Source organism: Aspergillus ambiguus, assembly GCF_047715705.1.
Source record: "Aspergillus ambiguus strain CBS 117.58 unplaced genomic scaffold BDV59scaffold_1, whole genome shotgun sequence".
In the NCBI taxonomy this organism is placed as follows: domain Eukaryota; kingdom Fungi; phylum Ascomycota; class Eurotiomycetes; order Eurotiales; family Aspergillaceae; genus Aspergillus; species Aspergillus ambiguus.
In genome coordinates this window covers 1,068,148-1,089,346 of record NW_027395514.1, presented here as the reverse complement: position 1 = coordinate 1,089,346, position 21,199 = coordinate 1,068,148, and the positions used below count along the sequence as shown (strand labels likewise).

The window sequence follows — 21,199 nt, the reverse complement described above, 5'->3', positions numbered from 1 at the left end:
GAACTCCAATCAGCGTGGACCCGCAAACTTTAAGCCAACCCGTGTTGGAACACTGGAAAGGAGTCTCCCCAACGACATCCTCATCACAATGCGCTGAACTGGGTTGGACGGCTCGCAAAATGTGCTGTGAGAGCCGGAGATGACTACTCAGTCAGCCTCCACGTCCTCCACATTGCTCGGGACGTCCGATGGTCATCATTCTAGCGATCCCCGCAAGGCAACAGACGTACAATGTGTACATTGCCACCCCCAAACCACGTCGGAACCAAAAGGAGCAATCAATGGTTTTCTTCTGCTGACCTGCGTGGTTTTCGCGGCGGCGTCTCTCTTATTCGGCTTTGATGACAAGATCATATCCCCTGTGGCCTCGCTGCAGCCTTTTGTAAGCTAGCCCTCCTCAAGTCCCCAACGCGAGCGAATATATAAAGGCATAATTAACCCACCCGCCACATCAGGTTTCCAAATACCAAGGTATTAACCCGGTCTCGGGCGATTATGTTCTGACTGCACGAAACCAAAACCTCGTGTTCTCCGTCCCGCTAGTCGGCTCGATCCTTGGTGGATTGGCTGCATCGCCGTTCAATTTCCATTTCGGCCGCAAGCGGCCCGTGATCTTTGCATACATAATCTCCATCGCGGGCGGTTTACTGCAGGTACTGGCGCCAAACCTCGGAGCGTTTGTCTCCGGCCGCTTCATCAATGGAATCGCCATGGGCATCGCCAACGGGACGGCCCCCTTATATCTCTCCGAGGTACAGGCGGCACATCGCATCCATGTATGAGGAAACTTCTGCTAACCCTCACCAGGTCGTTCCCGCCTCTATGCGAGGCAGAAGTGTCTCGAGTCTCAACATCCTCAATGTGGCCGCAGGCGTGCTAGGCACGATTGTAGTGTACGCGACGAAAAAGCTCGGAGGCAGGGAATCCTACATGATTCCACTAGCCGTGCAATGCGCACTCCCTGCGCTTCTTTCGCTCTGCACATGGCCTCTCCCCGAGAGCCCGCTATGGCTCGTGGGGAAAGGCCGAATGGACGAGGCCCGCCGGAACCTACGCAAACTGCGCGGATGCAGCGATGAGCGCGTGGAAGACGAGCTCGGACTGCTGCGCGTGTCCGAAGCTATCGAGCGCGAGCTGAAAGCGAACGTATCATTCTGGGAGATCTTTTCTCGGAAACACGTCCGGCGCACCCTGACTTCCGGCTCCTTCTACTCCCTCAACCAGATCTCCGGCGTCATCCTGTCGACAACCTATGGCACCGTCTTTCTCACCGAGATCGGCACCAAGGATCCCTTCTCGCTGACGGTGATCGCGGCGTGCTGTACGCTTGCCGGGACGATCGTCGCACCGTTCGTCCTCGACCGGGTGGGACGTCGTCCGACGGCGCTAGTGGGCATGAGCGCCATCTTCATCGTGGACGCCGTCGCCGGCGGGCTAGCGTTCAACCACGGAGACCCGCGCTCGACCGCGGCCATCGCGGCGTTGTCGTTCGTGCTGAATTTTTTCTGGGCGTCCTCGTTCTTCTCGCTGTCGACGCTGATGCCCTCCGAGATGGCCACGCCCAGACTCCGCCACCATACCATTGCTTACACGGTTGCCTGTGCGCAGACGACCGCCGTCGTGACAACGTTTGTCATCCCGCAGTTGACAGCTGCGGATGCGGCAGACCTGGGCGCCAAGGCTTATCTCATCTTTGCTGGCTGCATGGCCTGCATTATTGTCTTTGTGTACTTCCTCATGCCGGAGACGCGAGGGCGCACGTTTGTCGAAATTGATGAAATGTACGAGGCTGGGGTTCCTGCGTGGAAATGGAGAGTGTATAAGAGTTCGTCTATGAGTTCAGAGGCGGATCATCCTGTGCCTCGTGGAAGTGTTATACAGAGCAGTGATAGAGAAAAAACAATATAAATACAGGTAACCCGTGCGGTAACCCAACCACCTGAATCATAGCTCAACGGGGTATATGCCAATGTGTATGTGTTATATAGACAAAAGAAGAATGTTTCGTGCTGGAGACTTTGTGGGGAGGTGGCCATCCCACGGCTTTATTTGGACTGAAGTATAATCACACCGGGGGCGACGTCATAGTGGTCGGACCATAAGTAGCCTGCTGCGCAGCCCAGTTGCTACCCACACCGCCAGCCGAATGCAAAGTGCTAACGAACGCCTTGTATTTCTCCAAGAAAGGGTGGTTCCCGCCACGTAGGCTGTTAAGCAGATGCAAGAAGTCGTCAACTAAAGAGACGGGCAGATGTGCAGTAGCCGTCGCTGGAGTCATCGATTGAGGATCCGTAGAAGATGGAGTAGCTGGCGCCATTGCACTAGTCATCGGTGAGACTGGAAACCCATTTCCTAGCGACAATTCGGTATTGAACGCGACGCTAATAGCACTTATAGCAATGTCGTATACTTTCTCGACCTAGGCTATCATGAGTGGCTGGATTAAGAGATGTGAATAGAGGTGTGGACTTACCAGGCCTATGCCATGGGCTTCCATGGAGCTGAGGCGCAGTGATTGGCAGATTTTGAGAGTTTCTATCGCCAAAGTAACTGCATAGCCAAACGATAGCTCGGGGTGCTCTGATTTGGCCGTGAGAAGCCCATGAGTTGAACATAGAACCCACACGCGGTTCTGAAGCCACTTCTTTGTGATGAAGATATCAGCACACTGGGTTTCCCGTAACCCCACGGTCGACCGAACTGGTTGAGCCTCAGACTTGCTGCGCTTGAACCAGTCATATCCCTTGTACCGCTCAGATTCGTCGACATGGCCGAGATTCTGATGGATTTCTAGGGCTTTTCCCTGGGTCAGTCTTTCGCAGTAGCCTGAGTTGACTGTGCAGCGTCGATTCCAGCAGTCCACGACCTCCTCGTCAATGGCATCGAAGAGTTCCATTAAGCGAGCCAAGCCCATCATCCCTTCTGCATCTTTCTCGTTATGAACGATGATACCAGAAACAAGACTATGGGCGGCAGTATGGATGAAGTCTTGTACTGAGCGTGTGCTGAACCCGGGTTTTCCCCAGAAAGTTATGGGATGTCTACGCTGCAACGCGTAGGCTCTGGTTCTTATCAGCTACAGTTACCTCCAACTCTGGACATCATGCCTCCATACCTTTCCGTAATAGACAACACCAAATATGTTCGTAAGCGTTGGCCCTTTTCATCACTGGGTAAGTCACGATATGAATCCGGGTCGTTCAGCCCCAGGGTAGCTGCAAGATCTAGAGCTTCCCGCAGCCGAAGCCAGGCTGCATTATGTTGGTTGCTCCCGAACAGACAGCCAAAGAGGAAAAAGCTGGTGAGGACTGCCTCTATTGATGGGTGCTCTCCAAAATCTGAACAGCTTCTCATCTTCGTGGCTTCGTTCATCATTAATCGAGCTTGATTAGCTCGTGATGAAGTCGTGGGCCGTTCGTCGATTTCAATAGGCTGCGTGAGAGAAAAGGCGCAAAGCGACAACAACATGGCGCCAAATTGGGGGTTTGTACGGTGCTCGTGTGACAGGATGCGAATAAATAAGGTAGACCGATTTAGCACAGGTAAAGTTGGGTGTAGACGATCAAAATAGACGTCAATCCAAGGGATCATATTTGGCTCGACAATGGACGGCGGCCAAATTGCTCTGTTCTGAGCCAGTCCCGGCGCCTGAGATTCATAGCTGGGCGTCTGGAGCTCGGGGGATCCCAGAGATGGCGGTTGTAGCCCAGGGGTATGGGCTTCAGGTTGGATAATCGACGGGAGAGATGGCCTGAGATAGACATTACTACCCGGAAAATCCAAGATGGACATCTGCTGAGTCTCAAGGCTATCCGGGAGCCAATATTCTACATCATTTCTTTCGGCCCAGCTAATTCCACTGTTACTGTGGGAATCGATCGACGAGCCATCTGCACTCCAGCCAGGAGCCACAGGCACGGTTGGATGAGGCGGAGCGAAGTCCGCTGGTACGGAAGTTTCGCCTCCCGAGACTGGCCAATGCGCGGTAGCGTCGTGAACCTGGGGGGCAGACAGCTTGGACTCGCTCTCCTCTGGTGGTGGAAGCTCTGATTGATAGTGGAATCCAGCATTGGAATAAGCACTGGGGCTGTCTGGGGTCTGCGAACCCTTGGTGAATCCTGGGTTCGTCTGCTGCTGCCGGATTTGCGACACACGACTGCGAGAAACACTCAGTCCACAATAAAATTGCAGTCAGCAATACGAAGACTTACTGGCCAGTTGGACCCCTCTTCTTCTGCGGCTGAAAGAAGGTACAATCGAAGCCCATCGACACGCAAGCCTTACATGGCTGCGACAAACTACACTGGAGGGTCCAAATGGGTTAGCCTAAGGGATATTCGGGCCGCCACAACCGGGAGGGGAAAAGAAAAGAAAAGAAATACCCTTATTTTCCGGAACTTGCACTGGTCACAGGCCCTTTTCGCGATGGTCCCGGATGGCTTCCTTCGGGATTCTGTCCGGATGGCCCCCGGCGCGCTGGACTCGGAATTGGGATTCATGGAGGGAGTGACATATTCTGATAGTCGATATTATTGATTAATTTGTGGATCTCGATCGGCCACGACGGGACATTTCATCGCCAGGATTCCCAAGATTGACCATTCGGGGATTCTGGAGAAGACGGAGAGGGGGGCGTCTTAGTCATCACTTCATCGTGGAGGCCCCGCATTTTCGTCTTTCTGGAACATCCATGTGTAAGCAGCTCATTGCCTCCATTCTTTCAGTACAGTGCAGTACGTATCCCATCCGTATCATAACGCCGTCCTTTCTTCGTCCTGCTTGGGGTTTCATTTATCATGATCGCCGCGGTTCTCCGCTTACGAGGATCCTGCCTATCAGTTGGAGGCCGCCCTCTATTGATAACAGGTTGGAGATAATTAGTTAAATACTATCGTTCTACTCCATCCTTGGGGTGTTCAGGAAACTGAATTGTCTCATCGCTATCCTACTAGACTCACCATGGGTAGTCTCCAAAACTGGGAGCAGATCGTCTCCCAGAAACGGTCGCTCCGTGACCAAGCCTTAAAACCATATCTGATTTCGGATCTGGAACTGCGTCCGCCCCAGGTTCATGACGTTCAGAAACGCTCTTGTGTCCACGATGATCCTCTTGTTCAAGAAATCACCGATATTGACAGCGTTTCCACTCTTCTCGGTTATATGAAATCCGGAAAATACAGCGCTGAACAGGTGACTAACGCCTACATTAGAAGGTGCGTATTGATCGTTGCTCAACCAATAACCCTTCTTGAGGAGACATATAATGCTAACATCGTTCCCATAGAGCCGTGATAGCCCATCAACTAGTATGTCCCGCCATTTCTCCGAGCGCATTGGGGTATCCACGTCAATTAATCCCTCTTCAAGGCCAATGTTATCACAGAAGTAGTCTTCGATGACGCGTTATCCCAAGCTCAAGAGCTAGATCGTGTGTTCAAGAAAACTGGCGAACTAAAAGGGCCTCTTCATGGAATCCCAGTGACAGTAAAAGACCAATTTAATATCAAAGGAGTAGACAGCACATTGGGATATGTCGGCCGCTCGTTTTCTCCTGCAACGGAAGATGCTGTTATCGTACAGATTCTGAAACAAATGGGCGCAGTTGTCTTGCTCAAGTCAAACTTGCCGCAGAGTATTATGGTCTGCAGCTCTCACGCCATCTCGTTCATGTCGAAATTACGACTAACCCCGTTCTAGTGGGCTGAAACGGATAATCCTCTTTGGGGACTGACAGTAAACCCTCGGAACCCAGACTTCACTCCGGGAGGCTCTACAGGTGGCGAGGGTGCTCTATTGGCTCTACACGGCTCTCTTCTGGGCTTGGGAACCGACATTGGTGGAAGCGTCAGGATTCCCCAGTGTATCAACGGACTATATGGTTTCAAGCCGACTGTGGGCTATCCTTCTATCGTTATTGTGATCAATTTGTAGCGCTGACCCTTCGCAGAGCAGCAGATACCCATACGTAGGAGTGCCTGTATCCACTGAAGGGCAAGAGCACGTCCCATCCTCCGTGGGCCCCATGGGTCGCGATCTGTCATCCCTGTGTTATGTGAGTCGTCTAGTCGCGAACGCCAGTCCATGGGAGTTAGATCCCAAATGTGTTCCTCTTCCCTGGAATGAGGACGCCTTTCAGGAAGTTCAGACCCGGCCTTTGGTAATCGGTCTGATTCTAGACGATGGGATTGTCAGGGTCCATCCCCCCATCGAAAGGGCGCTCCGTGATTTAGCTTCCAAACTTACGGAAAAGGGCCATGAGATAATCACATGGGATACTTCAGACCATCATGACTGTATCAAGCTCATGGACCAATATTACACCTCTGACGGTTGTGAAGATATCCTTCGTGACATTGGGGTTGCTGGAGAGCCGATGATCCCCCATGTCAAAGCACTGGTCAACCGCGGAAAGGCAATATCTGTTTACGAATACTGGCAGTTAAACAAGAAGAAGGTTGTCCTGCAAAGGGAATATCTCAACAAGTGGAATGTTACTCGATCTCCCTCAGGGCACACGGTCGACGTGCTTCTAGCCCCAACGACTCCGCATCCTGCCATCCCCCACCGGGGACTCCGGTGGGTTGGATACACCAAGATCTGGAACTTGCTTGACTATCCGGCTGTCACTTTCCCAGTGGACCAGGTTAGGGAAGAGATGGACCAGCTGCCTAATGATGCCTATAAGCCACGCAATGAGCTGGATGCATGGAACTGGAATCTCTACGATCCGAAAACCATGAATGGTCATCCGATTAACTTACAAGTCATCGGGAAGAAGCTCAACGACGAGAAGGTCTTGGGGGCAGCGACCATTATTGAACAGATCTGGAAAGGAGAGAAGTGATATTTTAGATACTAGATGCATCAGTGCAGGAACGGTATTGCCATCCGCCTTCAATCTCTCAACTAGATAGACCCTTACCGCACCTAATACGACTACTCCGCATTGATAGATCCGTCCCTCTTACTGCGTACACACCCCCACTCTTCGCTCTCTCCAACCCACAGGTAGTTGGAGTCGACTCGGTTGGAGTAGTCATTACGGAGTACATACAGTTAGTAAGGTAACGTAGAACCATTTGTTCTGTCTCCAGATAAGATGGTAGACCCCGGCTTTAGGTAAGTTTGGAGATACTCTATCTCGTTATCGTTCCGACCCCTCAACATCCCCACTTTTATGCACCCTACCTTTATCATATAACTCCAAGTACGTCAACAGGGACAACCACAAACATATCTAGTTGGAAAGTTCTCTACTTGAATTTAATAGCACCTCCCAAGTGCATCATCCTAATCTAAAATGGGAAAAAAGCGCGTCCTCGTCAGTTACGGCGTTGACATCGATGCCGTTGCAGGTTGGCTAGGCTCCTACGGTGGCGAGGATAGTGTCAATGATATTAGTCGAGGTATGTAGGCCGTTTTTCGAGGAGGGAACAGTGAAGCCCCGTAGGTATCTTGACTGATATGATGAACAGGCCTCTTTGCCGGCCATATCGGAACCATGCGTCTGCTGAAGATGTTCGAGAAGTATAACATCAAAGCCACTTGGTTTATCCCGGGCCACTCACTTGAAACATTCCCCGAGGAATGTGCCAAAATCCGGGATGCAGGCCACGAGATCGGACTCCACGGATACAGTCACGAGAACCCAACAGACATGACGATCCAACAGCAGAAGGACATCTTGGACAAGACGTACCGCATGCTCGCGGACTTTTGCGGAAAGCCGCCACGCGGGACTGTCGCGCCGTGGTGGGAGACGAGCAAAGAAATGACAGATCTCCTCCTCGAGTACGGCATCGAGTATGACCATTCAATGTCGCATCATGACTGCCAGATGTACTGGCTGCGCACTGGAGACACATGGACCAAGATCGACTATAGCAAGGAGGCGCATACGTGGATGAAGCCCCTGGAGAGGGGAGGAGAAACGGGGCTGGTTGAGATCCCCGGTAACTGGTACATTGATGATCTCCCGCCGATGATGTTCATCAAAAATTCGCCCAACAGCCATGGGTGGGTTAATCCCAGGGATATTGAGGATATCTGGAAGGTCAGCTTATCTGTCTTCAGTTTTGATCTCAGCTAATGCGGCGTAGGACCATTTCGACTACTTCTACCGTGAATACGACGAGTTCGTGTTCCCCATGACAATCCATCCTGATGTTTCTGGTCGACCACATGTGCTTCTCATGCACGAACGGTACGCGTCAAGCCCATGTGTGCTACACACATAGAACGTCCATGCTGACAGTTATAGAATCATCGAGCACATCAACAAGCATGAGGGTGTTGAGTGGGTGACTATGGAGCAGATGTGTGATGATTTCAAGAGCAAGAACAGCCCCCCTGCAGGGGCGAAGATGCCCGCGAAAAAGTGATGGACCGGCAAGGTCGATAGCTGAAGACCTTGCAGCCTCTGACCCTCCACGGAGATTTGCGTATTCAGTATCTCACTTTACTATACTGAGTAGCCTCATAAATTTATTGAATCATTAAATCTAAGTGAACATTTGCATATCGCATACCTCCATGGCTGAGCTTTGCTTGCTCCCAACGCCCAAAACACCGAAGTAATGACAAATAAAAGTTCTGTTTTATACTCCCTCAGGCTCTTGGTGTTTCAAAGAGCTGGGGCTTCATGTTGATCTTGCAAAGCTTCGAGACGCAACCACTCAGTTGAAGAAGCGACTGTACCCCGTCAAGGATGCGCATGTGCGTGAAACCAATTTCCCGGATGAACTCCAATTTGGAATGTTCGGATATGGTTGGGATAGTCTTCGTAACTCGGAACATGGTGCTGATGATATCGTGCGACGAGTAACCGAGAGTCCTGTAGCAGGTTAGGAGGGTTGAGTCAGATAAAGATGACGGTTCGCCATACCATAGCTCGTTTAGTGTCTCCAACGCAGCATCCACCTTTCCTTCCCAACAGGCTTTGATCATCGCCTGCACCTTGACAGGATGCGGGCTATCCACAACACGGAAGACATTGTCACCACTGACAAGGCCAAATCCGGACCAAGTACTCTGCAGGTTGTTGATTGCCTGGCGCATATCTCCCTCCGCGCTGAATACCAGGGCCGCAATTCCATCCTCGGTGTGTTCCACTTTTTCGGCGTCACAAACCTGCTTCAAGCGTTTGACGACTTGTCCATCGGTTAAGCGTGCGTAGCGAAGGATGGCACATCGGGACTGGAGAGGTTCGATGATCTTGTTGGATTGATTGCAAGCAAAGGCGAATCGCGTCGTGGAGGAATATATTTCCATTGTGCGCCTCAGCGCCTGCTGAGCACCGGGGGTCATGCTAGATGATGTTAGTTATTTTGTGGATATGACAAGGATTCCACTGCCATATTGTTGCTACTTACCTATCCGCCTCATCGAGAATGATAAGCTTGTGACGGCCGGGGGGAAGAGTGACTTTCTTCTGAGCGAAACCCTTAATTCGATTCCGCACAACATCGATACCTGGGGTTTTTGGGGTCAGCAATGACTACTAATTCTTCTCACTGTCCTCCATAACACGCAGGATGTACCTCTCTCATCACTAGCATTCAATTCCAGGACCGCATCTTTGTAAGCATCACCTAGCAGCTGTCTTGCAAGGCACAGGATGGAAGTCGTCTTTCCAATACCCGGCATACCAGAAATGATGACATGCGGCATATTGCCATCTTTGGCAATAATTTTCAATCGTTCGATGGTCTCTGTGTTTCCGACAACGTCATCGAGGAATACGGGGCGGTATTTTTCGACCCTGAGGGTGGGTGTTAGACTGAGCCAACGAAGTCTGGGTTATGGAGCATACCAGGGCAGCTCATAGTCGGGAGGGGCACCGGCTGTGACAGCCTTGAGGCCATCACGGGCGACACTGGTTGAAGATTCGGCTTGAACCATGGTGAAGTCCGCTGGTCTTGTGGAAGAGGGAGTGTGTCGTCAAAGGATTAGGTGGTGGTCGACGGGAGACGCGAAAGTCGGACCGCGCAGACGCGTCGGGATGGCCGAATCGGGAATAATTTCACCTTAGGTAAGATGGCTCTACATCAGAACCTCCACTGGATAGGAATAATTCCTAGAAAATAATTTATGTCTTCTGAGGTATCCTCAAAGTCCGATGGATGAACCGCTCTAAACGTCGACGCTCTTGGATTCCCCAAATTCCACCGCGATCAACTCTATGCGCATCGCGTGACTTGTGATTGGCGAATCCGCAAGCAAACCGCATCCCCATTTCTTCAGTCCCCTCCCCCGACGTGCTGCCCATCTGCAATTCTGCGCCTATGCTGGCGATCTATCCAAATCCATATTTGCTCTCTTTCTCTTCCTCATTCTTTTCCTGTGTGATTTCTCTCATATGAGTACCTCCTCCGCCCAACACCTCCATTCCATGCACCCTACGAGACGACCCTTTTCCGGCTACCTCTAGCTCTCGATGCATATACCGATCTCTCTCCTCCTGAGTCCATTTGCCCGGTGATTGAACGCTTTCGTCAAAATGGGAACCACATCCGTTCGTCGAAACCTTTTCCACCATCACCTCAGTCGACGGCCCGTGTCAACCGCGCCTCCCAACGTCTCGATCGCAAGTGCTACGACCAGCGGAATCTCCGGTCTTTCCTCGCATGTGTTGACATCTGCTGCGTCCGAATCCACCTCTTCGTTAAGTTCTGGTTCTGGGGATACTGGAGACATTGTGGTCCGGGACAAAAACGGTGGCTATAAGCTCGACGTCCCCATCCTTCCCCCCATCGTAGGGGAAGATGGCGAGGAGATGGAGGGCGTTGAAGATAGCGGAGCCACAGGCGGTTCCGGGACTACAGGAGTGGATTCTACCACCCAGACGGAAATCAGTGGCCGTGAGAAAGAAAGTTCGTGGAGCTCCCCGCTTGAAGGATTGTCTGAGTCTTAAGCCTAACCGGAGAGCGTGTAGAAATCGAGGCGAGCCTCGTAGAGATGATGTGCCGCAATCGGAATAGGCAGATGAGCAGTGAACCAGCTGGTAGGTCGTGTTCTTTCTTCGTCTGTCAGCGTCGACTGATTGAAGCAGAATTTCTCGGTCTTATCCAGCAGAGTCTTCAAAACAAGGTTACTGGATTGGATGAGGATAATTGGATGTACGAGCCGGAATCCAATTCACGTGTGTGAAGCTTTCATGCATACATACGTATTTCATTACATATCGCAGGACTATCCTCTATCTGCATGTGTCCTACCAACAGTCGTTTCCGCCATCTCCTAATCAAGCTCCGGGTTCGATGGGGGAGCCTCAACCTTCCTTGTCCGTCCTCCACTCTGCAATCCTCTTCCGCCTGCGCCTCCCTGGGCCCCCTGGCCTCCGAACAGCATACTACCCATCATATCCAACAGTGGGTTTCCTTGTCGAGGAATCTTAATGGCAAAATACTGCTCCCCGATCTGAGCCAGCGCATCGTCCCAGATCCCTACCTCTTGGATTTCCGACGCATAATGTGCCGTCAATTGCTTGAAGAGATCCGAACTGCCACGCTGGATTGTGAGGAGCAGCATGTTGATGAAATTCAGCAGAGGCAATGCTGGGAATACGCGCACGTCGGCGCTCGCACTGCTGACCTCTTGGGAGGCGAGAGACGGATTCGAGGAGGAGAGTCGCGACGTGAAAATGAGGAAGGCCTTGTTGGCGTTGCGAATGTTACCGGTCAGGAGGTATGGGAAGACTGCGCGCGAGGCGTAGATGGCCGCCGTGTGCGGCTCATCATTTGTGTACCACTCGTATTCCAGCTTCGCCAACGTCTCAGCCGACTCAGATGTACCCAGGATGAGGTGCTTTTCAGCATCGTACGGTTCATGGTCTAGCAAATTTCAGTCAGATGGGAATGTCCCAGTCATGGATTCATGTAAAACGTTCCGTACCTTCGGCATACACCGTCCCAGCGGCGTGGTGCAAGTCAGGGTCGCCCCTCTCCAGGGGGCCGGCGCGTCCGCTCCAGCCGATCATTTCCTGGATGTATCGTCTCCGTGTAGGCTCTTCGGGAGGAAATTCGTGTAGAAGCTCGATAAGCCGCTCTAGGCTCCGTTGTTAGCAAGGGTCTTCGGGATTGATCCAGAGGTTGGCTCACTCTTCCGGGAACGATCCTCTGCATTGTCTCCCCCCGTCAGCTCCCAACCTGCCTTCGTATACACCTCGACAACGAGCATGATCGCAAGATCCCCTCCACTAGCCGAGGCGCCTTGCTGGGGACCAGCTCTCAGAAGAGCGGTTGCCCCTCCAGCCAGCAATTCGGCGGCTGCATCGTAGTTCGCTTGCTTGATATATCGTGCGGCGATGACCCGGAGTTGCTGGTGGGCTTCGTAATAGGCACCGGAAGCGATCCTACAAGGACATGGAGGTTAGCTATCGGTCATGGCACTCATCGCGGAACAGGCGCGGAGAGGAGCGGTACTTTTCTCGCTGTCGAGCGATGGTCTTGTCGATCCGAGAGGTCATGATGATCCGGTATGTCCACCGCAGAAGCGAGCGCTCGACTAAGGGAGAGCTGGAGAGATGGACTGGTCGCGACAGAAGTCGAGAGAGAAGCGTCGAGAGCGGTCAAGCTGGCAGTTTGGAGACTTTTGGTGGGGGGCGGGTTCAGGAGGATCCCCCAGTGTGGTTGGTTGGCGCAGACAAGCCGTTCATTCCCTCCCTTCCCACTCCATCCGTTTTTGCTCTACTATATATGTCCGCCGTATCCCGCGGGCTGGGTCACATCACACAGACTGTTGCTAGATCTGCTCAGCTGTCTCTCCGGCGAGGTCTACGTGCTTATCCCTTCCGTCTTCTTGTCCCTTGTCACTCCGTTGTCACGTTCCTGGAATACAGGGCGTAACATACATTACCTCCGATCTGGTATCAGACCTTTCTGTGCCTCTCACATCTCCCCTAGGCCCATGCTAAGGACGTTCCACGAACAAAATGAACCGGACTGGATTCGACATCCAGCCCATTGGTCGCTTTTATGCCTCCAACACTGCCATCCGACGCCCAAAGGTAGGTGTGACGGTCCCTTCCGGCGCAACTAGGGTTCCATAGCCAACCTGAACACAACCATCCTTTAGGAGATTGCCTGCTTTTCATATGATGATGACCACCAGTTCCATCTGGGGGACTCATCCCTGAAGTATTACTACCCTCCTCAACTCCCCGCAGACCTGAACCAGGGCTTCGATACGTTCCAGAAGCTGGATGATAGAGCAGACGAACACCTAGATGCTCTACTAGAAACCATCATGGCTCTGGAGAAGGAGACTAGAAAGACATGCGAGGCCGACATCATCACCTGGAGAGGCATGATGACTAAGGTAAAGCAGTATAGCAACTATTTGTTGGCGTCTCTAACGGCGGAATAAATTAGATCCTAACTGCGCCTTTCGATAATATGAACGGGTATATTCAGCAGCCATGTGGATCTTTGTCCCGTTATTGATTTATGAATAGGTTCGAAATGAACGCCACCTCTTTTCAGGTAAGGGCCCCGTGAGATCCTTTGATTTCTTTAGTTCCCGTGCTTATCGCGTCTAGGGAACCATGTGCGTATAAACGAACTGTCTATATTGAGAGATTTACTTATAGTCCTGTTTAGATTTATCGAGGAGAATAACAGCTATAAGAACCAACAGAAACAAATACAGCAAAATCAAAGAATGCCTCCGGGCATGGCTTCACAGGAACTTATGGCTTATTGGGGTAACAAGCCAGCCTTTTATACCATTTCGACTCTTCTAACCCACTTTCAGGTTACAAATTTGAGACTCTGTCTGTCATCAATCAACCATGGGACCCAACGTCGCGGGAGGAGATTGAAAGCCGGCCCGAGCTGATCGTCAATAACAATGCACAATATTGCTCGGTAGTACGAACCGGCATCGGTGGAACAAAACTAGTTATTGGCGGGGAAGTCGACGCTGGTATGTCGAAACAAACTTCATCGCAACTGCATGCTAATATTCATTCAGTCTGGGACTGTAAACCGGAACGAAAAGAGGACCCTATCCACTGGGTGGAGTTGAAGACCTCTGCAGAGATAAGAAACGATCGAGACATGCTAAAGTATGAGCGGAAGCTCCTAAAGTTCTGGGCTCAATCATTCCTCCTTGGTGTCCCTCGAATCATCGTTGGTTTCCGGGACCAGCACGGAATTGTTCATCGGTTAGAAGAACTGGACACTGCCAGCCTTCCAGTTAAGGTCAAAAAGGCTGGTAAAGGAACTTGGGACGGAAACATCTGCATTAACTTTGCCGCGGCCTTCCTTGAATGTACGAGTACGCACCCTCCATACAACTTGACGTACTAATTTAACTACTAGGGCTCAAGTCTGTGATTCACGGAGAAGGGACGTGGAGAATACGAAAACTCGAAAAATCCTCCATCATTGAGGTTTTCAAAGTTGAGGAGACTGGGACAGGTGATATTATATCGCCATCCTTTGCAGCCTGGCGATCGACTACATGAAATTTTTGGGGATTGAAATGCGCATCCATAGCACACCTTAAAGGTTGTCGTCAATCCTGGGTTCCAGGTGCCCCTGTTCGCCCTCAAAACTTGAATCCCTTCGGTTTATTTAGTTGGCTTGGGCACAGCTGGAGGCCTGTCAATTTCCAAAGCACCACGGCCTTGCCACCTCTTTGGCTCGTATCACTCGAAGGATATCACGGTGTTATGGTTCCTGGTTTGATGACTGGGAATCTGAGTAACGGAGTCAAACGTTTCAAATCCATGGCACCTCATAGTGTGCAAAGTATGTATTGTTGTCGGCATATGTGCACAGCAGCAGCAGCTGGTGAAAGTTTGAGAATAGGGACTCCATATCACCGACCTGCTTGAAGATAGTCGAATCGTCATCTCACCATTCTGAAGCAGAAGGTAGCAGTTGGAAATGGCTGCGTTTTTGCCCGTAAACTCTAGATGCACTGTGCAATATATACTATTTCTTAACATGAAAAATATGCCTAGCGAATAGCTTTCACTTTTCTAAAAATTGAACGTATGAACCCTTTGGTGTAATTTGAGAATTGCACACAAAGAACCCCATATCAAGGTATGTCACACAATGTTCACACGCCATTTCCTTTCTTTATGAACTTGAGACAAGTATGAACGTTCATCCAGAATGACTTAGGAGATCCGACACTGAGCGACAACCACCATCGCAATTACAGCAAAAGAAGTTGCATCCTGTGTATAAACAGTCAGTAACTTTATAGTTCATCGCTATCTTTCCTTTGTTTCTCTGGCAGGTCAAACATCCAATGCGTGATGTTTGCTTTGGCTATGCCGTGATTAGGCGGGGCACACTAACTTCCCCTCCCACAGCATGGAGTCCCTATGGTGCCATCTTGGCAGCGCTGTTGAAACTTAGATACTGATAGCACATTCTCTATAAGGGGAAGAACTCACATAAAAATGGTCAGAATTACAGCACACTTGAGCTCCCCTTTCCTGTAGACCTGGAGCTGGGGTAGCTAAGAGAGGGGTTATAAAGAATGCGATTAAGATGAAAGTGCTGAGGATATCCATATTCAGATATATGGGCAAGTTTAAAGGTGTAGGCAAGATATAAATTTGGAAAACTAGGCGATCTCCTAAGCTTATGGCTACCGTTGTTATGTATCCGAGCCCTGGACATAATCTCTTCTTTTATAGATCACTCCTGAGATACTGTCCAGGTTGCCTGGACCTATATAGTCGCTCCCCTCTGCCCTTGTAAGCCGACTTCAAGATGATCATATGGGCACTCACATTATGCCGTTGTCTACGCTGTGTAACGTCGGTTTAATAGAAAGACACCGGTGTCACAATGGGTTGCATTTATATCTCCCTGGGGCTTGGCAAAGTATTTATGCCGTCAATTAAGGTCAGTGTTAGCCCACTTCAGCCCATCGCTAATATAACACGAATGGTTCGAGTACCAACACCAGCAATAAATCGGTTCCGTCTAGGGCTGGGCCTGCTATTTGAACGTCAGCTAGACTATCGATCGACCCCGGGTAATGATGAGTCATATCATAGGCCAATGATTGCAATGTGGTGTTTCATCTCGTAGCCCCTTCATGGCCTATGGGGGATCTAACGCATATACCCTTGTCGATACTCGCGGCACATTCCTCACCAGTGGGGCTACATCTATTACAATGAGTTTATCTGGCGGAACCGTAGTAGATCGGAAGTTGAGTGTTCAAGCGAAGTACAACATCCCGTTCGTTCTGTAATCGAAAGTGCCTAACACTCTTCGCAATAAATTTCTCCCGGTACTCATTTCTGCGGCTGTTGATGTAGGTCTATTATACTGATTTGGAACAAACTAAAAGCACAGAAGACGTACGTGGCAAGCTAGACAGAATCCAGCAGCTGGTTCAGGACGGTGTAGAGCCCCGTTCGGCCCTTTAAAGACTGGCCAAGACATAAAATAGATGCGATATCAGAGGATCTCAGTATGTTACGTAGGTAGATATAACTGATGACATCGAACGAATGCAGGAGATGAGGGGTCTTAGAAAAGAAAAGAGGTTGAAGCAAGGTAACAAGAATATGTGACGACTAACGATATGTGGCTGAGCTCTCCCTTCACAAAGGATATTGACGCTTCATAGACTAATCTTGCATTTCGATCGTAGGATTGCATATGCTTATGTAAAATTTATTTCCTTCGAATCTTCCCTGGCGGGGGTTTAGTAGGTGCAAGTAGTGCTTCGCAAGGATGTTCTACAAGAAAATCGAGGAAATCACTGGTGGACCCTACTCTCCCCCACATGGAGCGCGGAGACAAGCCCTCTCGATTTAAGGAGTTGTTGTAGACCTCCTCACCACCTTCCATGCCTCGTAGCAACTGCACTGCCCCGGGATCAACATTCAAAGTCGCGGCCAAATAGTGCAGGGGCATGTTTCCTTCAACGTCCTGGGCGTGGGCATCAATGCCGGTATCCAAGAGGCTGCGAATGACGTTCACCTGTGCCTCCCGCTCCTTAGGAGTCAGTGAAGTCATGGGACGTATCCGCGGTGGATTCAACACCGACCTAATCTGTGGCTGTAAGTGCAACGGACTCGGCATTGAATGCGATAACCATGTGGAATCCAGCGTTCGCGCGCAGTGGATACTCCGGACAATATCTGGGCTATCCCGATCTATACATTCCGACGTCAAGGGAAGCGAGGCGACGTGTAGAAGAGACTGTCCTAGAGCGGTGGATCCCGCCGCTGAGAGCGGCAAAGAAAGCCAAGAGATGATGGTTATTGTGACGAGCGACTGCAAAATGAAGCGGATGGATATCGAAAATAGGTGTGCGAAGGTGCGGATCGAGGTCTGGATGTTCCAGCAACTCTGTGATACAGTCCCGGGTATTGGGGTCCTCTGGATTACAGCAGGCCAGAGCGTTGGAAAGCGGAGGAAGGGCAATAGTCGGAGCCGCTCTTCTCCCACACCCCGCGGCCACTTCTAGTGCTGTCAAGGCCTTGGTCGAGCGGAATCGTTAGCCAGGCAGATTGGGTTCTGCCCAAAATCGTGGAAATCCGGTACGACGCTCGTCCAGCTCAGCTTCCGTCAAAGGCTGAATCTGGTCATGGATGCCTTTGAACTCTGCTATGGCGATAATTTTCTCCCGCGGTGGACACAAAGCAAAGCTAGACATATCCATCTTCGCATCTCGGCCGCGAATGAAGCGCGCGGAATAGTCTGACAAATAGTTGAATCTGACATCTGTAGGGTCTGCGCCGGCAGCTAGTAGTGTACGAACGTTGTCAGGTAGTCGGCTCGGATAGCAGCTGTCAACGGAGACTCATATATACGGTCAATGGCACCGCTGACGTCGGCATTTGGAGAACATGTCTCGAATCCAACTGAGTCTCTGCGAGGGATATGCGCTACATGAGGTAGTTCGGTCAAATAATAGTCCAAAAGGACCCGCAGGACAGCAGGATTGGGATTACGGGCAGCCTGAATTGCCGGAGTGATACCGTCGGGTGTATTCAGGTCGTCGGGCGTGAGTTGATAGGACATGTTAATGAGCTGAGAGAAGATATCAGGGCCGACTTGCTGCATTCTTATTGTTGTTTCTTGATAGGGATCGTGCGGGGGAAGATCGCCAATTGGTGTCACTGTGATATCATTCATTTTCAGAACTAATCCCCGATGATGATTGCAGAGTCGCAGTAATTTGCATACTTGTGCTTTGCGTTCTAGGAGAATATCAGTTGTGAACCATTTCAATGCATAGTAAGTGATTTGAGTGCTTGTAAACTGTATATCATACACACTATCCGGCGTGTGCACCAAAATCTGGTTGACATAATTCTATGAGACATAGTGTACAGGACGAACTATTGCTCGCTCTTCTGGGTATTTTCCAACGCCTCCTGACGCTTCCGCAAGTACTCGTCGCGCTCTGCCTTCCTAACTGCACCTTTAAGAGCTCTTTTATGGGCATGTCCGTTAAGATGTATATTCCACTGGTCCTCGTTGGTCATGGTCTTGCGACAGACCTCACAGGTGAAGCACTTCCCTTCAGAGCTCGAGCTCTTTTGTTCCTGGGCTTCTCTCGCATTTAATGTCACCATTGCAAGCTTCGAAAGAGATTTGGGATCAGGGGCAGTTTCCCTGTTCAACAAACACTGGACGATGCGCTCAGAGGGCTCAGTAACACATTTTTTCCATGCGTCAACATTGGTGCTGTCTAAGAGGTAGAGTCGGTCTTTCATGCCAGTTTCTGCCAGAGCGGTCCACAGCTTGTTTCGAATCCATTTGATCTGAGAGACTGCGTATTGGCGTGTTGCGGTCTTGACTGACTCCATACAAATCTTTCTCAGTGCGTCCAACTCTGTCTCGCTAGATGTTCCACTGTACAGCGCCTCGAAATAAGGCGCCAACTCCTTAAATCCAATGGAAACCCATACACCTCGTGTGCGGTCAACGGAGACCCCCTCGGCTTGTGACTTCCGGAGATAATTCGACATGTGCTGCGCTTCAGCCATCAAACCCTGCTCGATCATATTTTCCACGCGTTTTTCCAGTCTCGCGTTTAGTGTCTCCTTCTCGGAGTGGACCCAGAAAATCACTGTAGGAAAACGTAGCTGCCCGGTATCCCTGGACGAGTCGGGGTCAATTGCAACGGACTGTCGCTGACGCTTTTGTTCGGCGTAGACTTCGGATGCCGGTCTTCCAGTCTGGAAGTATATTTCAAGGGAGCGACGAATCTTTCGCGTCTCGTTTGGATGCCACCTACCGGCCATGACGGGGTCGACCTCTTTGAGCTTTTGCAACACGACTTCGGGTGATGCGTTCAGAATGGGCCATTTGACCGCCGAGTCCTCTTCATCATCGGTGGACTGGCGTTCCACTTCCCCATCTCCAACTAGCTGGTCTTTGAACAAAACAGTTTGTGTATAATAGTGGGTTCCCCCGACAAGAACCGGGATTTTCCCCCTCCCATGGATATCTTTGATGATCCTCAGGCATTCGTTTTTGAACAACCCCACCCGCCATGGCTCTTCATGTAGATCGATACAGCTTATCAGGTGATGTGGAATTCCGTTTCGTTCCTCGATTGGGATCTGGTTGGTGATGATGGGGAGGCCGCGGTACATTTGCATTGCGTCACCGTTGATTATTTCGCCATTGAAACGGGTAGCCAAATCCACTGCGAGCTAGCTACAGCCGTCAGCAAGAGACGCTCCAGAAATGTGTTTCGCATTGGGCATATCACCTTGGACTTGCCGGTGCCCGTGGCACCGACAACTGCTATGAGGGGTTCCATCGGGCGTCGGGAAAAGAGAGACCGGAAGAGACTGCGCATGGGATGTAATCGCAAACCGAAATGAGCATCTTGGCCAGTCTAAATCTCCATCGATGTGAATACGTGACCTGAAACAGCCAGATTGCAGAGGCTGATCGGGCGGTAATGAAGAGACAGAAGAAGAGCGGCACTCGCAAGGGAAAAAATCGTGAGGGGGAAATTAAGGGCATTCATTACCTCATCGGGGAAGGCGGAGCTTATCTATGAGAACTCAATTAATTCATCGCGTCATTTTTCCCCGCCATCTTGACTCATTCTATACTTTCCTTTTGAATATCCTCTATATCGCCTCCATCCGTCGTATACGCGCCATGGAATCTCCGTCGCCGACAATTCAAGTAAAGAATCTCACATATTCATTCCAGGATGGCTCATCCGGGTTGACAGAGGTGAGCCTCGACGTACCTGCGGGCAGTCGGACATTGCTTATCGGAGGTATGTTCTTCTTTTGTGGACCGCACACTCGCCATCCTGGCCGTGTTCTTGATTGCTAACATCATCATAGCCAATGGCGCAGGCAAGACGACGCTGCTGCGACTCCTCGCAGGTAAACGTCTCGCACCTACGGATACAATCTCCGTCGGGGGGAAGGATCCCTTCAAGGACGGACTAGAGGGCGTAACATATCTGGGCGTGGAGTGGGTTCTCAACAGCATCGTGCGAACAGACATCGACGTTCCAACTCTGCTCGCCTCCGTCGGTGGAAATGCCTATCCCGAGCGACGGGACGAGCTCGTGGACATCCTGGACATTGATCTGAAGTGGCGAATGCACGCTGTGTCCGACGGCGAACGCCGCCGCGTCCAATTAGCCATGGGTCTGCTCCGGCCCTGGCAGGTGCTTCTCCTCGATGAGATCACTGTCGACCTCGACCTCCTCTCTCGGAGCAATTTCCTAGCCTTCCTCAAGCGGGAGACGGAGAGTAGGCCTTGTTCGATCGTCTATGCGACGCATATCCTGGATAACTTGACACACTGGCCGACGCATCTTGTGCATATGCATCTTGGAACGGTCAGACAGTGGGGTCCATTTGAAAAATTTCAAAAGGAAGTGCCCGAAACCTCGGAGAATAGCCAGCTTGGCGAGCTTGTTCTCAAGTGGCTCAAGGAGGATCTGAAGGCTAGAGGCCCTAGAAACGGACGTAACAGTGAAGGCAAGACCTACGAGTCTCTCGAGGGCAAGGGTGGATATGGTTTTGAAAAGAGAAACTAGTTCTCGTCCTGGTTTCGCCACCGCTGCTTCACCTAGAAATCGATGAGACGCATTCATAATGCTATCTTATACGACTTGCATTCAACAATTGGTTCATTTCAACTATGATGACACGCTTGCATAGAAGGGAGGGTTAGGACAGGGTATTTCAACATTTTTGGAGTTTCTTCAACATTGACAGGTCTAA

The 21,199-nt window shown here is 50.8% G+C and overlaps 12 protein-coding genes across 12 annotated transcripts; 6 read left to right on the top strand and 6 right to left on the bottom strand.

Moving 5' to 3' along the window:
- Positions 1–46: 46 nt before the first annotated feature.
- Positions 47–1,987, top strand: BDV59DRAFT_5592 (general substrate transporter). The gene is made up of 3 exons (XM_073696629.1): positions 47–382; positions 456–752; positions 808–1,987. The coding sequence occupies exons 1-3, from the start codon at positions 140–142 to the stop codon at positions 1,906–1,908; spliced, it is 1,641 nt and encodes a 546-aa protein (XP_073553252.1). The 5' UTR covers positions 47–139; the 3' UTR covers positions 1,909–1,987.
- Positions 1,987–4,584, bottom strand: BDV59DRAFT_5588 (CeGAL family transcription factor). Its single transcript, XM_073696628.1, has 5 exons — positions 4,383–4,584; positions 4,212–4,303; positions 3,116–4,156; positions 2,474–3,062; positions 1,987–2,419 (listed from the first exon to the last, which is right to left on the bottom strand). Exons 1-5 carry the CDS (start codon positions 4,497–4,499, stop codon positions 2,066–2,068), a joined length of 2,193 nt encoding a protein of 730 aa, XP_073553251.1. The 5' UTR covers positions 4,500–4,584; the 3' UTR covers positions 1,987–2,065.
- A 139-nt stretch (positions 4,585–4,723) lies between these two features.
- BDV59DRAFT_166986 (amidase) lies at positions 4,724–6,937 on the top strand. Its single transcript, XM_073687805.1, has 5 exons — positions 4,724–5,213; positions 5,285–5,306; positions 5,368–5,640; positions 5,698–5,892; positions 5,948–6,937. Exons 1-5 carry the CDS (start codon positions 4,960–4,962, stop codon positions 6,842–6,844), a joined length of 1,641 nt encoding a protein of 546 aa, XP_073553250.1. The 5' UTR covers positions 4,724–4,959; the 3' UTR covers positions 6,845–6,937.
- An 85-nt stretch (positions 6,938–7,022) lies between these two features.
- On the top strand, positions 7,023–8,494 carry BDV59DRAFT_5545 (polysaccharide deacetylase family protein). Its single transcript, XM_073696616.1, has 4 exons — positions 7,023–7,406; positions 7,476–8,053; positions 8,100–8,203; positions 8,261–8,494. The coding sequence occupies exons 1-4, from the start codon at positions 7,301–7,303 to the stop codon at positions 8,379–8,381; spliced, it is 909 nt and encodes a 302-aa protein (XP_073553249.1). The 5' UTR covers positions 7,023–7,300; the 3' UTR covers positions 8,382–8,494.
- A 59-nt stretch (positions 8,495–8,553) lies between these two features.
- On the bottom strand, positions 8,554–9,993 carry BDV59DRAFT_5529 (replication factor C subunit 4). The gene is made up of 5 exons (XM_073696615.1): positions 9,812–9,993; positions 9,540–9,760; positions 9,372–9,471; positions 8,885–9,307; positions 8,554–8,833 (listed from the first exon to the last, which is right to left on the bottom strand). Exons 1-5 carry the CDS (start codon positions 9,898–9,900, stop codon positions 8,608–8,610), a joined length of 1,059 nt encoding a protein of 352 aa, XP_073553248.1. The 5' UTR covers positions 9,901–9,993; the 3' UTR covers positions 8,554–8,607.
- A 505-nt stretch (positions 9,994–10,498) lies between these two features.
- BDV59DRAFT_197389 (uncharacterized protein) lies at positions 10,499–11,148 on the top strand (the record flags this gene model as incomplete). The annotated part of the gene is made up of 3 exons (XM_073692912.1): positions 10,499–10,871; positions 10,934–11,002; positions 11,051–11,148. 3 exons carry the CDS (start codon positions 10,499–10,501, stop codon positions 11,146–11,148), a joined length of 540 nt encoding a protein of 179 aa, XP_073553247.1.
- Positions 11,149–11,238: 90 nt separating this feature from the next.
- On the bottom strand, positions 11,239–12,466 carry BDV59DRAFT_197388 (protein GET4; the record flags this gene model as incomplete). Its single annotated transcript, XM_073692911.1, has 4 exons — positions 11,239–11,831; positions 11,893–12,045; positions 12,099–12,352; positions 12,423–12,466. 4 exons carry the CDS (start codon positions 12,464–12,466, stop codon positions 11,239–11,241), a joined length of 1,044 nt encoding a protein of 347 aa, XP_073553246.1.
- A 220-nt stretch (positions 12,467–12,686) lies between these two features.
- Positions 12,687–14,926, top strand: BDV59DRAFT_166977 (DXO/RAI1 family decapping nuclease). Its single transcript, XM_073687804.1, has 9 exons — positions 12,687–13,006; positions 13,075–13,317; positions 13,371–13,402; positions 13,454–13,481; positions 13,538–13,545; positions 13,599–13,702; positions 13,753–13,923; positions 13,972–14,271; positions 14,322–14,926. Exons 1-9 carry the CDS (start codon positions 12,932–12,934, stop codon positions 14,465–14,467), a joined length of 1,107 nt encoding a protein of 368 aa, XP_073553245.1. The 5' UTR covers positions 12,687–12,931; the 3' UTR covers positions 14,468–14,926.
- Positions 14,927–15,950: 1,024 nt separating this feature from the next.
- On the bottom strand, positions 15,951–16,997 carry BDV59DRAFT_197386 (ankyrin repeat domain-containing protein; the record flags this gene model as incomplete). Its single annotated transcript, XM_073692910.1, has 2 exons — positions 15,951–15,965; positions 16,755–16,997. 2 exons carry the CDS (start codon positions 16,995–16,997, stop codon positions 15,951–15,953), a joined length of 258 nt encoding a protein of 85 aa, XP_073553244.1.
- A 371-nt stretch (positions 16,998–17,368) lies between these two features.
- Positions 17,369–18,008, bottom strand: BDV59DRAFT_197385 (uncharacterized protein; the record flags this gene model as incomplete). The annotated part of the gene is made up of 3 exons (XM_073692909.1): positions 17,369–17,463; positions 17,529–17,729; positions 17,798–18,008. The coding sequence occupies 3 exons, from the start codon at positions 18,006–18,008 to the stop codon at positions 17,369–17,371; spliced, it is 507 nt and encodes a 168-aa protein (XP_073553243.1).
- A 36-nt stretch (positions 18,009–18,044) lies between these two features.
- BDV59DRAFT_166974 (tRNA dimethylallyltransferase) lies at positions 18,045–19,949 on the bottom strand. The gene is made up of 2 exons (XM_073687803.1): positions 19,711–19,949; positions 18,045–19,651 (listed from the first exon to the last, which is right to left on the bottom strand). The coding sequence occupies exons 1-2, from the start codon at positions 19,798–19,800 to the stop codon at positions 18,329–18,331; spliced, it is 1,413 nt and encodes a 470-aa protein (XP_073553242.1). The 5' UTR covers positions 19,801–19,949; the 3' UTR covers positions 18,045–18,328.
- Positions 19,950–20,024: 75 nt separating this feature from the next.
- BDV59DRAFT_5476 (putative ABC transporter) lies at positions 20,025–21,131 on the top strand. Its single transcript, XM_073696598.1, has 2 exons — positions 20,025–20,235; positions 20,306–21,131. The coding sequence occupies exons 1-2, from the start codon at positions 20,112–20,114 to the stop codon at positions 21,010–21,012; spliced, it is 831 nt and encodes a 276-aa protein (XP_073553241.1). The 5' UTR covers positions 20,025–20,111; the 3' UTR covers positions 21,013–21,131.
- Positions 21,132–21,199: the final 68 nt, after the last annotated feature.